The sequence below is a fragment of the Salvia hispanica genome, chromosome 4 (assembly GCF_029641045.1).
Source record: "Salvia hispanica isolate PSC_SH4W2 chromosome 4, Shi_PSC_v1, whole genome shotgun sequence".
NCBI classification, from domain to species: Eukaryota; Viridiplantae; Streptophyta; class Magnoliopsida; order Lamiales; family Lamiaceae; genus Salvia; species Salvia hispanica.
Window position 1 is genome coordinate 38210653 of NC_142695.1, and position 15449 is coordinate 38226101.

The 15449-nt window shown below is 40.5% G+C and overlaps 2 protein-coding genes across 2 annotated transcripts; both read right to left on the bottom strand.

The window, feature by feature from the left end:
• Positions 1-1346: 1346 nt before the first annotated feature.
• Positions 1347-5246, bottom strand: LOC148928593 (uncharacterized). Its single transcript, XM_089069960.1, has 8 exons — positions 5166-5246; positions 4269-4337; positions 3526-3660; positions 3271-3437; positions 3004-3184; positions 2813-2935; positions 1812-1955; positions 1347-1724 (listed from the first exon to the last, which is right to left on the bottom strand). The coding sequence occupies exons 1-8, from the start codon at positions 5244-5246 to the stop codon at positions 1347-1349; spliced, it is 1278 nt and encodes a 425-aa protein (XP_088926086.1).
• Positions 5247-10981: 5735 nt separating this feature from the next.
• Positions 10982-11842, bottom strand: LOC148928594 (uncharacterized). The gene has a single exon (XM_089056718.1). The coding sequence runs from the start codon at positions 11840-11842 to the stop codon at positions 10982-10984; it is 861 nt and encodes a 286-aa protein (XP_088912844.1).
• Between the last annotated feature and the right edge of the window lie 3607 nt (positions 11843-15449).

Consider the following 15449-nt stretch of genomic DNA (forward strand, 5'->3'; position numbering starts at 1 on the left):
ATGCATTTCACGACATACTGACCAGTAACCAAGGCTTAGAATACGACTTATCACGTGGGTATCTTGCACACCTCAATCAGAGTTCGGTAGAAGAAGTTATGGCCGTTACAAGAACACTGCGCTATCCAGAAACTTACACCCGGCCGGGTGAATTATTACACTGTAAATACACCCGGCCGGGTACTGTAATTCTGCGGGAAATGGCCAGAAAGGGGTCGAAAATGACTACCCGGCCGGGTGAATTTTGCTCTTTATAATCTCACCCGGCCGGGTACGCTATTTTGGTGTATTCTTTTGGCAAAAACGCGATTTTTGATGGGAGATTAAAGGGAAAACGCCTAGGGTTCACATCCATTCAACATCTACCGCCTCCAACACACACACACACCCAAGAACACCTTTGAGGGAGGGAATTGAAGATTAAAGACTTCCAATCGGAAGATTGAAGTTGCCATTCCATAGATTCATTCTCACAGGAGTATCTTAATCTTTTCTCCATGTATTTCATAGAATCTTTTGTTTTGAACATGGTTTTTATGAAGAACATGAGTTGCTAAACCCTATTTTGTAGAATTCTTGGTGATGATGCATTGATTTCATAGTTTTTATCCAATTAATTTTGTTCTTACCTTGCTCTTGTAGTTATTTGATTATTCGTGGGCTTATTCCTTTCAATTGCTTGATCACCACTTGATTGTGTATGATTAATTAGATTAATCGGGAGATGAAATAATTAATCTGAAAATAAGAATAATTCACACCTTAATGCAATAAAACTCGGGAGAGTTGAGGTTTTGAGTGAGGTCTTTGACCTAATCGAACTTTTGGGAGTTAGGGGTTTTAGGATTAGAAGGGGACTTCAATCCTAGCACCTAATCTACAGGTTTCTCACCTCGGGAGGGGGTTTAATCTATAATTGTGGTCGACTTAGTAACTCTAGAGACATCAAAAGGTAAGGCAATTTGATTGGATAAGAGCTTGGAATTGTGCATCGGATCCTTGAGTTCTACAATTTTCTCCATATATCTTTTCACTCCGTGTTTACTTGCTTTTATTTATCTATTCGTTCATTATATGCTTTCCGTAGTGTTATAACAAACCAAACCTTTCCCGATTCTCCAGATAGTAGTCAATATTTGTTCGTGGTAGTTAAGTTGATACAAATTAGTCTCTGTGGGATACGATACTCTTGCTTGCTAATTGCTACACTAGCCCCGTACACTTGCGGGTATCACTTGTGTTAAAATAAGTCGAGTCAACTGCTAAAGCGGGACGGAGGGAGTACTTTATTTTGAATTGCTCTAAACAGATCTATGTATATATCAAAACTTAATCTGCTAAAATCTTCATTTTTTCTTTAAATATGCTGCAATCATTTTCTCAACATCTATTACATGGCTATTGCTTTCCTCCTTATAGTATGCTGCGGTAACTTGTTTGTTGTTGAAGCTTGTATGGCTGTTATTTGCTAACATCAATACTGAGCAATACTTGGCCCTCAAGCTCTGGAGAACACCTGAACTTGATTTTTTTAAACCACAGTTCCAACAACCTTCACGCTCACCCTTGTATGTTTCCATGTGGCGCATTAGAAATACTCCACAGTCTTCAACATTTTTAGAAGTTCTCCATGGCATTTTGAATCTCTGTATTTCAGCATTGGATATTGTCTTGCACTGTTTGTAAAGACCAATGTTGGTGAGGAAGTGACAAAAATATGATCTCTGCATGTATAATAAAATATATGTTATTTTTAGTTGTGTATCATATGTAAGTGTAATAAAATTAAATCATATGTGAAGAATACAAACCAACGTCTCTGGAATGTCACTATAATTGGTTGTGAGATCATTGTCGTCGCCATTTTCAGAGTTATCTAGAACAACAATTCCATTTCTTTTGAAGCAAAAGCAAATACCATAATAATGCTCATTCGCACATATGGGGAAAAAGACCTATGTAATGAAGTAAAAGATCACACGAATGAAGTAAAAAACTGGGAGAATGAAGTATTGTTAAATATCTGAAGAATATGAAACAACACAGCAGCTGAGTTTATTCCTAAAACCCTAAACCCATACAAAATAGTAAATAGATAGTTCATATTTAGAGTCTATTACTTCACTATTAAGTTTTATTACTTCATTTTGACAATTAACTACTTCATAGGTTTATACAGTATAGCTTTAACTTCATTTTTTCAAATTACTACTTCATAAAAAATTAAGATACTTCGGAATGATGCTTGTACCGTGTCCACATGTTCCCATTTGAAATTCGGTATTTCCTTCACCTCTCTGTCCAAGTTGCTGCAGAAGTTTGCAATGATTTTGCTGACATCCATGTTTTGAGGCTTTGTAACAATCGTATACGATAATAATTTTCACAACGTCTCTGGAATGTCACTATAATTGGTTGTGAGATCATTGTCGTCGCCATTTTCAGAGTTATCTAGAACAACAATTCCATTTCTTTTGAAGCAAAAGCAAATACCATAATAATGCTCATTCGCACATATGGGGAAAAAGACCTATGTAATGAAGTAAAAGATCACACGAATGAAGTAAAAAACTGGGAGAATGAAGTATTGTTAAATATCTGAAGAATATGAAACAACACAGCAGCTGAGTTTATTCCTAAAACCCTAAACCCATACAAAATAGTAAATAGATAGTTCATATTTAGTCTATTACTTCACTATTAAGTTTTATTACTTCATTTTGGCAATTAACTACTTCATAGTTTTATACAGTATAGCTTTTCAAATTACTACTTCATAAAAAATTAAGATACTTCGGAATGATGCTTGTACCGTGTCCACATGTTCCCATTTGAAATTCGGTATTTCCTTCACCTCTCTGTCCAAGTTGCTGCAGAAGTTTGCAATGATTTTGTTGACATCCATGTTTTGAGGCTTTGTAACAATCGTATACAACTGTATATTAACATAGTTAGGATTTTCACAACAATTAATATTATTTAATTTAAATAATTTGTACTTACACGTGGATAAGTGGTGAAAAATAGTCGCCTTGATGAGTACAGTGATCGGAATTCTTCCATATTGTTGAGGTAGGAAGCCCATGCATCTATAACGCCAACCACAATTAATTTCCTAGGTATCAAGGAACACATTTCCATCTTTGTAACTTTTACAACGTCATCGTCATAAACAAGTTCAAGTCTGCATATTTTTTAATATATGTTAGAATTTCACATACTAGTAAAAATAATGTGATACACTATTAGAAAATAATTTAGAAATCATACTTTTCCGTTTTATGTGTTGTAAGAATCCAGTAATATGATTCTTTTTCATCTTTACTGAGCTTGTTTGTAATCTTAACTGGTCGTTCATTGAATGGAGATCTCAATGCATGAGACACAGTTTTCTCATTTCTAGTACGTACATCCACCCGTTCCTTCAAAGTTTTGATCTATTGTTTGCAATAAATAAATCAATTATTATAGCTTCATCATATTAAGAACAAACTTCAAATTATCTATGACTTTGCACAAGCTTACCTTGTTGGCATTGTAAACAATGAGCTCAGTTGACACTGACTTACCAACCAAACAACTTTCCATGAAATCATCATCCATGTCTATATCCTTATAAGCATTCAACACTGACTGAATTTCCGCATCCACATTAATATTCTACATAATGAACTAAATTGTAAATATAATGAAGTACAAAGTATGCACTGCTGTTTGAGTATGACATTCATAAACATAGATCAATAAAGGCAAAGGATCATTTCAATGCTTTTATGTTGTGTGTAGTAGGGGGATAAATATTTTTAATTATGTAAATTAGATTTGTACCTTGGTTCCATCATCTTTATGAAATCTCACATTGGATCTATGCTGATCAACACACGGTGTATTCAAATTTTGGTAGTGGTTAAGAAAATGATCCATTTCAGGGACAAGATACTTCATTATTTAAGATATATACTTCTCAAATTGTTATTTTACCTTCTCTGTTAGATTAACTCTTAAGTTTTCAATAAGTCCAGCATCAACACTGAACTTTGATGGTTGTGTAACATCTACCATTTGTATACTAAGATCCTGGAAGTAGAATTACATAACAAAATACTTCATTAAATAAGATAGTTAATTCATAATGAACTGGATCTTCTACATAATGAACCAAATTATAAATATAATGAAGTAAAAAGTATTCAGTGCTTGTTAGGTTTGACATTTGTTGTGTGTAGTAGGGTGATAAAGATTTTTAATCATGTAATTTAGATTTATACCTTGGTTCCATCATCCTTATGCAATCTCACATTTGATCCATGTTGAACAACACATAATGTATTCAAATCCTGGTATTGATTTAGAAAATTATTCATTCCAAGGACAAGCTATTTCATTGTTTTAGGTGTATACTTCTGAAAATTCAGATTTTACCTTTTCCATTATATTAGCTTTTAAGTTATCCATAAGGCCTGCGTCAACATTGAAGTTTGATGGCGATGTAAAACCTTCCATTTGTATATTAATACCCTACCAGTAGTATTATATAAAAAACAGTTCATACAGTATGACACTTACTTCATCATACTGAAATATTACTTCAAACAGAGTTAATAAAATGCAAGGTAAAAAATAGTTCAATCAGTACGACAGTTACTTCATTATATTGAAATATTACTTCAAACAGAGTTAATAAAAGGTAAGGTAAAAAATAGTTCATTCAGTACGACAATTACTTCATAATACTGAAATATTACTTGTAATAGAGTTAATAAAAGACAAGGTAACACTGAACTTTGATGGTTGTGTAACATCGGTCATTTGTATACTAAGATTCTGGAAGTAGAATAACATAACAAAATACTTCATTAAATAAGATAGTTAATTCATAATGAACTGGATCTTCTACACAATGAACCAAATTATTAATATAATGAAGTAAAAAGTATTCAGTGCTTGTTAGGTTTGACATTTGTAAACATGGATCAAACAAGTAAAGAGATCATGTCACATGGTTGTATGCTGTGTGTAGTAGGGTGATAAAGATTTTTAATCATGTAATTTAGATTTATACCTTGGTTCCATCATCCTTTGGCTCATCATCTATATGCAATCTCACATTTGATCCATGTTGAACAATTGTTTGAGATGTATACTTCTGAAAATTCAGATTTTACATTCTCCATTATATTAGCTTTTAAGTTATCCATAAGGCCTGCATCAACACTGAAGTTTGATGGCGATGTAACATCTGTCATTTGTACATTAAGACCCTGCCAGTAGTATTATATAAAAAATACTTCATTCAGTATGACAGTTACTTCATCATATTGAAATATTACTTCAAACAGAGTTAATAAAGGGCAAGGTAAAAAATAGTTCATTCAGTACGATAGTTACTTCATTATACTGAAATATTACTTCAAACAGACTTAATAAAAAGCAAGGTAAAATTTTACCTTATTCACATCATCTACGGGCATGAATTGTACAGCCTCGAAGATATAGTTCTCGGGATATATGTCCCTTGACGGTGTATTATCAACCTGTAATTTATAAACAACAATACAAACAAAACCTAATGAACAATTGTTCTCCATTGCCTAAATAGAACATGTTAGTTACAAAAACCATTTCATATTTTAAAACAAAATAAGTTTAGTTCATCCCCAAATACAAAACAAAATAAGTCAGTTAGTTACATCCCATTATTTATATGAATTACAACACAACAAAACAAAGTTCTCATACTACAACATCCAAGTTTTCAACCAAGAAGCCATTCATCCACTTACGTTCCTTCCACCAACCTCAAATCCTAAATCAAACGAAGGACCTTCAGATTGCCATCTTTTTCTTAGCTCTGCCACCTTCATTACTTTCTCAACTGCAGCGATAAATTCTGGATCATCAACGTCGTCATCTTGCATTGCTTGAGACATTTCTTGAGACATGTTTTGGATTTCAATGCCATCTTCTTCTTGTCCCATCTGTTGCACGCCCATCATTTTCAATGAGCATTTGGCTGCAACTTTAGAGCAGGCATCTTTCTTGACATCTTCTGCATCTTCTTCTATATTCTTCATAAGTTCACTTAGTGCATCATCTGCAATTCCCATAACTTTGAAAAAGTGCTTTCTACGTTTTGCAGCAGCAGAGATATCACTTCCTTTTATGCAAGATGAGCTGGAAATGTCATGCTTTCCACCCAATTCAAACAGATTGCTTCTTTGGGGATTGAAAATACCCTCCTTAATGCCTCTTCCAAATGGCCCAGGCTCAAGCTCTATTTTCTGTCTTTCGTTTAGCAGTTTGCTTGTCCAGCCATTGATTATTGGGAATGTTCTTGTGACGAGCCGTGATTGAAGAACAATCCTATCAACATAACATGGCTACAAAATGAAACTTAGCATTAGTTCATCACTTCTAAATAAAACTTCATATTTAAAACAGATTAATTCAAGGATATATATTTTAGTTACTTACCACCAGAAATGAAACTGGCCCAGTGAATGGTTTGCTCTTGTCTTTAGCCCAAACCTTGTGGGCATGAAGGAGAGAATCAATCACATAACCGCACCAATTATAATCTTTGGCCTTATCAATGTCATCGATTACCTCTTCAATCTGTGTTGTCAAGTATCCGTCTCCAGAGGGGTTAATCAAGATTGTGTCGAATAAAATCAAGAATATCTTCCTGAACATTTCCCCACCTTCAACATCACTTAACATTTTTTCCATAAACATATCAGGACCTATATTTTTTCTAGCTCGGTTACAAGATTCAGCAATCTCGTTGATGAATTTGTCCAACTTTTGATGTCCATTCCTTTCAAATTTCAAATGACCATTTGGTAAACCAAGCGTGGCATGGACATCATCATCGCTGATATGTAGTATTCCTCGTTTGAACTTTACTCTGCATGTATCTATATCAAAATTATCTAGTATCTCATATGCAAGCTTTGCTGGAATAAAGGTCAAATTGAAATGAAGAAGACTCCCAAAACCCATATCTTCTACTGCCTTTCGTTGTTCCTCATTCAGAGATTTTATTGCTTCAACAAACTTTGTGGGACCTCTTTTAAGACACAGAACTCTGTCAGAAACTCCTGTGCCCTTATTTGCAGCAACTTTATCAACATTCTTAGACGCTTTCTTAGCATTCTTTACCATCTTTCTGTTTACATCTTCCCCAGTAGGTGAAGTATGTACTGGTTCAGTTCCCCTTATCCTCTTCATACCTAACATATGTTTATAATTAATAATGATAATGATATAAAATATATAAAAGTTAACATCATGTTTGACACTAAATTGCATGACTGAATGAAGTAATAGTGAAGATGAGCTTAGGTCTGGGTCTTATGTCCTCGATGGTTTCGCATGTGGAACTGGAGTGTATCCAACTGATCAGGAAGAGATTCCCGACCCAGCTGAGTCGTTGATACGACGACCGAGACCTGACTTCAAACAAATTTCCTCAACCCACTTCTACTGATTAGTATAGCGGAGGTAAGGGTTGAATCCCACGAGGATGGACACGTTTAGATAACTGTGGTGACTTTCCTGGGTGTTTGGTTAGCTACCACGCTTGGGTTGAGATTTACCTAGACAAGAAATAAGGTAGTACTCTACTGACTAGTAGGCGGGAAAATAACAGACATGTGGGAGTGTTCGTGAAAGTAGGGGACAAGGTGTATCAGAGACATGTGGAAAGTAGACAGTTACTAAAAGAGGAAAGTTAGAAAACAAAGTGTATCTGATGGCTGGGGGCTTCTGACAAGTCTGGATAGTACCTCTGAAAAGTAGGGAACAAAAGTAAAAAGTAACTTAAAAGTAAAAGTGGTTCAAACTAAAGTTGATTTTGACGTTTTCTTCTTCACCAAGTATTGACAGAATTTAGATGAACACAAACACCATGACTAAACTTCAGATTCACAAATTCAAACTTAAGATTCATTGATTAAAATGCTTAAACTTAAATTAAACGGTAACTGCAGCTTTTGCTTCTACTGACTGACATGCAAGGTGGTAATCACTACGCAGAAAGGAAATTCATGCATAAAAACTTGACTAACTTAGCTACAACTTCAAATCAATCGCTCTCGACAAGAAATAAAACTTAGAAATTGAAAGCAATGACTAAATCTAACTTTCCTAGGCAGAATGAAGCAAACTCAAACCAAAGTGACATGCGAAATAGAAACTTCATAACGTAAATGTTGGAAAATAACAAAGTACTTCAAAAGAGCAACAACGATGAGTGTTTGCAGAATAACTAGCGATGAAAACAAGTAAACTTTAACTAAGAAAGCGATTAAGATTGTTTGTGCCACTCCGGGCGATGATACTACTATACTACTGCGATAACTGGCTGGAAAGGCGAACTGATGACTTCTCCGGCAGACTCTTGGACGTTAAGTGACCATGGCTGTGGCGAGGAACGAGAGGTAAGATAATGCTGAAGGATGGATCTTCTAGAGAGAATTCTACTAAGCGTGTTTTTCAAACTCCGAACCGAACTCTAAGTGCCCCCTTCTCTCTCTCCAAGTGGCTTCTTTTATAGGGAGGCTTGCCCTTGCTTTTAGGGTAGACTTCTCCCGCACTTTGACCTTTTTGCCCTTGTAAAATAATCATCCCAGCTATCCCCCTTCTCCATCTCGAGCCTTTTCTCTGGCATGCATTCTGGTCAGTATCGCACCCTTCTAATGCCCTTTTCACTTGCGTCACCCGAATCGTCACCTACTGACTTGGATCCTTCAATCCTGCACACTTTAGCAACTGTTTTGCAGATAATACATGTATTTCACGATATACTGACCAGTAACCAAGGCTTAGAATACGACTTATCAAACTGCTCACACTTACCACATGCTTGTCCTCAAGCGTGAAGACAAACAAAAAAGAAATAAGTCGAATTCGAGCCTGGTTACTCCCCCTGACCGACTCTACCTAGCTAGACTCAAGACTCTGACGCAAAAGAAAAGAAAACACTAACGACACAAACACATACACATATAGTTAACTTAAACACATAGAACAGGCTATATTTTCAACCACCCTTCCCCTCGAGATCAGGTGCAATCCGGCCTTAGGCAGCCTTGAACTTCCGCCGCCCCCCATTTCTTCCCCAGTCAGTATATCTGCTTGTCAAGATCATCCAATCCTAGGCCAGACACTGGGTTCACTCAGTCACTCATTCCTCACAGGGGATGTTAGGACTGTTTTCTCTCAATGCTAAACCACAGATGTTTCGGACTCAGATCTCACATGCAGCTCCCGAAGGTCTTTAAGGCTTGTAATGGGGCTAGTGGCTTGTAGCGTTTGGGGTAGTTGTCCCTAAGGCTCTAAGTTCAAAAACTAACTTTTTATTTTGATGAGGGGGAACTGTGTGCATTCGGGCTTCTGGCTAGGGCTCCTTCTTTTGCTGGACAATTTCTGACATTGGCTTCCAACTGGTCAGTAGCTTCTTGTGGCTTCGCCACCCTTATCCCTTCTTCTTCCTTCGTCTTTTTGTGGTCAAGTATCTGCGACCATTTTCTTCAATTTTCTTCTTTGTGTGGCTTCGCCACCCTTATTCCTTCTTCTATTTTTTTGGATCTGGAAACTTCAGATCGATTTTCTGCTTCTTTCTTTGTTTTTCTCTTCTTCAGCTGGTTCCTTTTTGTATGTCCTCCTGGTCAGTTGCCTCCTTGCCTCATGCCTTGCACGCGCACAGTTCCAGTGGCTGATGGTTTATTTCGGGGTATAAGTCAGGCTAGAAAATGGGGTTCTAAGGGTAGGTTTTTTTTTTCTTTTTCTTTTTTTTTTTTGGGGGGGGGGGAGGGTTTCCTACTGCCTTCAGGGTTTGCTACACGCGGTCACCTTGCCCTAGACATCATGTGGTAGCCTCTCTTCTTTTTTCAGTGTTTAGTGGAAAGTGGTTCCACCTTAGGCCTTTAACTCACCTTTTAAGAGGGCTTTCGTGTCTGACCTAAGGGTTGGGTTTTTCCTTCATACTCGCATCATCTATACTGACTAGGAGTTACTGGAGGGGGTGGTTTCCGTTTTCCGGCATGTCTTATCTCCCTCAATTCCCCTCACCGTCAGTTCGAGGCAGTTGAGTTTTAAGCCCATTTATAAAACATAGCACATAATTCCTAGACCTAACAAACCTTAAAAAGAAAACTAACATGTACTGACTCAAATAACACATATATACATGTCATACTGGCCATTAGCTCCCCCCTCTCACTTCACAAGTGTCTGCCCCAGATACGGGCTGTGAAGTGAAAAGTGGGAATGGCTAGTATGACGGACACACACTTATAACAAACACATATTATATCTAAAACTTCTCACACTTAGACTATGCAATAGGCTAAGTGGGAGATTTTCAGATATAAACATAGATGCACGAAACAGAACAACATATTTACAAACATGAAATATAAACATATAAACTCCTCACACTTAGACTACGCAATAGGCTAAGTGTGAGGTAACATGCTCACGACTAAACACAAAGAAAACATTATAACATATGCACCAAAGAAAAACATAATAACATAATAAAAGAAACACTAAAAAAAAATCAAAAAGAAAAACTAACTGGTCAGTTGGGGAGGTTCGATCAGATGTTTCTCCTGCTCCTTCTTGGGGCAGGGTTCTGTGCAGGTGGGTCCGTTGGTTCTTCCTCAGCAGGTCCGGGTTGGTTTTCATCGTCCTCCTCTTGCTCATCACTTTCTTTTTCCTCAGGTCCGGTGGTTCCAGCTTCTTGTCCTCCATGTCCGCTTGGTCCGGCTTCATTGCTTGCTTTCCCTCTTGCCAACTCTTTTAGTACGCTCTCCATCAGTGCTGTCAGTTTCGCCATCTCCGCCCGCGATTGTCTGTTCTCCTCAGCCAGCTCAGTTACTGCCCTCTCCAGATTCTCTTGTCTCAGCCTCTGCGCTTGGTCGATCGGGGCAGCTTGCACCTCCTGGCCTTGTTGTGCCCTTCCTCCAGGGGCTTCTCACATTGGGTAGAACTGGGGTACTCCTTCTCTATAATATACCAAGTTGGTGCGGACAAAGAAGGGTACATCAAATAGGCCAGGAGCGTCGACCATGTACATTGGAGACAGGTTCTCTGCCTCTGTTATGATGATGTTGTTGCGCACGAAAGCTCCTAGGATGTTGCAGAGGGACAAGTTTCTGGCTGGGTAGGTGGCTATTAGATGGCATTGGTAGGCTGTCCAGAATCCCAAGTGTAGTTTTCTTCCACGCTTAGCACACCACACTAGGTACAATTCTGTCATGGACGTTCTGGCGGCTGAGTTACTCTGCCCCAACAGGTTGTAGCCTAAGTAGAGCTGCACCAACCGTAGCATGGAATTGTTGAAGTGGGTGGATCTGGATTTTGTGGAGGCGAACTGGCCAGCATTGGGGTGGGTTAACTCCTCCCAGGCTTCCTGGGGCTCAAATTCTATATGACGCCTCGGTACCCCCCTCTCACGGCTTCTCCAGTCCGGCCCTATAGCCTCCTCCAGGCTACACATTCCCAATCTGACAGTCCATTCTATCAAACTCATCGACAGTTCACCACCGAATATCCTAAAGGAGATTGACACCTCGTCTAGGTCTGTGGTTACTTGGAACCTAAACGTGGTGAAAAACTCCTTCGCTAATCTCACGGATATCTCTGGGTCCCTATTATCTAACAGCCACTCAAAGCCCAATGCCTCTATACTGGCCAGGAAAGAATCACGAACAGACAACTCATCCAAAGAGGGTATATGGAGTACCTTTCCGCATTTGACTTGTTTGCTACTGTCATCTTTGTCGTCAAATGCATCTTGAAGCTTTTGGGTGTCGAAGTGCTTCATGTCCTCCATAAGCTCATCGGTGAGCGTTACCCTCCACCGCCGGTACACGATCCTTTCTACCGGAGGGTGGATTAGTTCAAGGTGGTTGTCTGGGAGCTGCTGCTCGTGATAGTCTTCTCCTTCCAGAGAGATATCACTCTCTGAGTCAGAATCCTCGCTGGAAGTGTAGTCTGTGTCACTTGATCTCTCTTTCTCTTCTGGCTCTCTGATTACTATGCTCGCATTGGTAGTGCGCTGCTTCTTCTTTACTTGTTTCTTCTTGACAGGGGCTTTCCCCTTCCTCTTCCTTTCTTGAATGTACTTAGTCTCTTCGACATCCATTGCCTCTGCTTCCTCGTCGGCTTGTGTTGAAGTGTCCTCCTGGGCGGTAGGCTCGGCCACCATGCGGGTACTAGTATCACTTCTTGCTGCCTCCTCCCGACCTACTGACCCTGATGCGAGGTCTAGACCCTCAGCCACCTTGTCAGTATTTTCCTCCTGGTCAGTCGGCGTTGTTGATACTGTCCATGTTGCCAATTGGGTGTCCTCCTGGCTAGCATTCGAGGGCTCCTCCCCAGGTTTTGTAGGAGTAGTCTTCTCGGCATCACTCGAAATCTCCACTGCATCTGCGGCGGTGTTTGCTCCTGCCTTGTTGGACGTCCACTTTCCCAAACATCTCTGTGACACTCTTTGGGGTTTCTGCCTTTCCGCCTTGGGGTCGTTTTTCAACACTAGCCTCCTCTTTACTGGTTTGGGTTTAGTCACCACTGAGGCTTCCTCTTGAGGTGTTTCTGGGTCTCGTCTCTCCTCTTCAAGTTGTTCGGCTCTTTTCGGTTGTTCGTCTGTCTTCTCCTCTACTGACTGGTGGGCTACCCCTTCCGACCTTTCCGCTTTCTTTGTTGCTTCCTCTTTCCCTACTGCCTGGGATGCGAGGTCCAGTACCTCAGCCACCCCTTCAGGGTTTACCACGATTCGATCCCCTTTACCCAAAACCGCTTGAAATTCTTCCTCTGTCATTATCCCTTGCTTCCTGGCCGTTTCGTTCAGATCTATCTCCTCCTTTGCTGCATCGATATCTGCTTCAGTGGCCCTAATCTCCTCTGCTTCATCCTTCTTGCTCTCGCTTGCCTTCCCTCCACCTTCCTTATCTTCCGTTTCTCCCCAGTTGGGATCTTGATAGGCGGAAAGAGGGCTGACGTCCAGCGGCTCTGTTTGGTGTGTGAGAGAAGGGTGGGAGGGTCCTGCTTGTGCAGCAATTGTTGGGGAAATATTTTCGGACGTCGGAATTAAGGTTTTTGGGGTGGTGGTGGGTGGATTTTCTGTGGTTATGGTTGGGGTGGGGTTTGATGTCGCCGGCACTCCTCCGGTTAAGCCAAATCCGGCTAGGGTTGCTGCCCAGTCTCTGTTGGGGTCCTGTTGGCTTAGAAACGCCGCCAATGCGTCTAAAGGAACCATCGCCGGAGTTTGTGTCGTCGGCGGTGGTTGTGCTTGTTGTGGGCTTGGCGGCCTTGATTCGGCTGCTGTCTGGGGTTCAGACGAGGCCCCGCCGGCGGTAGGTGCTCGGTTGACGGTTGCTTTCTTTTTTGCCATGGCTGTGCCGGTGTGGTTTGCGGTAGTTTCTGTAGTGGGTGGTGGTTTTTCGGAGTGGGGGTGGTGGTTGTGAGAGAGAGAGTGCAGGTAAGGGTTTGTAAAGTGAAGGGGAGTAGGCGGTGGGGTGTTTTATAGAGGGGTGGGCAGTTGAGGGTTTTGACCGGTTGTAGGCAGTCGCTCGGTTGAGACGCTTCGTGTGGGAGGCGGTTGTGCTTGCTGACAGCCGATTGGACGTTGCTTGTCACGTCCTTGCCTCACGCGCCTCCCAGCCTCTGCACTCGCCTGCAAAGCTGCAACACGCCCAAAATTCAAACTTTACTCAACTCCCTCTTCTCAATTAGCTAGAAATAGAAAAAGTAGATAATTGGCTCTTTAATATAATTCAGAGTTTCACCCAAGTGGCATTCTCGTGGTCAGTACGAACTCCGAATTAATATTTAAGATCCGAAAAAAAATCTTTTTGTTGTTTTTCTTTCTTGACTTAAATTAAAATAACAATTATTTACAATATTTACATCCTTACTAAGGGTATTTGAAGTTTTACCTGGTCAGTAAGTACATTACATATGACGTTAACCAGGTGGAACTTCAAATCCCTTTCCTACTGGTCATTTAGATGCTCTTAATGTGTAGTGGAATTTCTTCCACTACACACACTTCTTCATTTTCCCTATATATTTTTAATCTATGTCCATTAACGACAAAAGGTTCAGAGTTAGGGATACTCCCTGAAATCTCGACCGCTCCATTAGCACGTAGTGCAGTGATAATGTAAGGTACTGCCCATTTTGACTTGAGTTTCCCAGGCATTAGCTTCAATCTTGACTGGAAGAGTAGTACTTTCTGACCAACTTGGAGATCCTTGGTTCTCAGATTTTTGTCGTGCCACATTTTTGTTTTCTCCTTGTACCACATGGCTGAGTCGAATGACTCCAATCTGAGTTCTTCCAGCTCTTGTAGTTGTAGCTTCCTTTCCTGTTCACAGTTCTTAGCATCCACGTTAACCTGCTGAACTGCCCAGTATGCTCGGTGTTCAATTCCTACTGGCAAGTGACACATCTTCCCAAAGACGATGCGATAGGGGGACATCCCGATAGGAGTTTTGTAGGCTGTGCGATATGCCCACAGGGCATCTTCCAACCCTGTGCTCCAATCTTTTCTGGAAGGGTTGACTGTCTTCTCTAAAATGCTCTTTATTTCCCTGTTTGAGATCTCTGCTTGCCCGTTGGCTTGAGGGTGGTAAGGACTGGATAGGCGGTGATGAACTCCGTACTTCTTCATCAATGCTTCGACCGTTCGGTTGCAGAAGTGAGTCCCTTGATCGGAGATGATTGCCCTTGGTATTCCAAATCGGCTGAATATATGACTCTTGAGGAACTTGGTGACTTCCTTAGATTCACAAGTGCTTGTGGCCTTGGCTTCTATCCACTTTGATACATAGTCAACTGCCACCAGGATGTAGGAGTTCGCATAAGATGAGGGAAAATGACCCATGAAGTCCATACCCCAGATGTCAAACATCTCACAAACTATTACTGGAACTTGCGGCATTTCATCTCTTGCGGAAATTCCACCGGTCAGTTGGCAGCGGTCACAGCCCTTGCAGAACTCGTATGCATCTCTATTCAAGGTTGGCCAGTAGAATCCGCTATCTAGCACCTTTCTAGCAGTCTTCCTAGGTCCGAAATGCCCTCCACATGCCAAGGAGTGGCAATGCGTCAGTACATCCCGTTGCTCCCAGTCAGGAACACATCTTCTAATGACCTGGTCTGCTCCTGCCTTCCACAAGTATGGGTCGTCCCAGAAATAATACCTTGCCTCGCTCTTGATCTTCATCCTCTGAGCCTTCGTTACGTTTGGCACCATTGGCAGTTCTCCTGTTACTAAGTAGTTTGCCAAGTCCGCATACCAGGGTTCTTGTCCCACTTTCTCCTTACCTTTGGTTGTTGCGTCCTGACCAGTAAGTCTCATCACTTCTTCCCAATTGATCTTCCTTGCGGAGAAAATTACTTCACATAAATGCTCTTCCGGGAATCGATCCCTTACA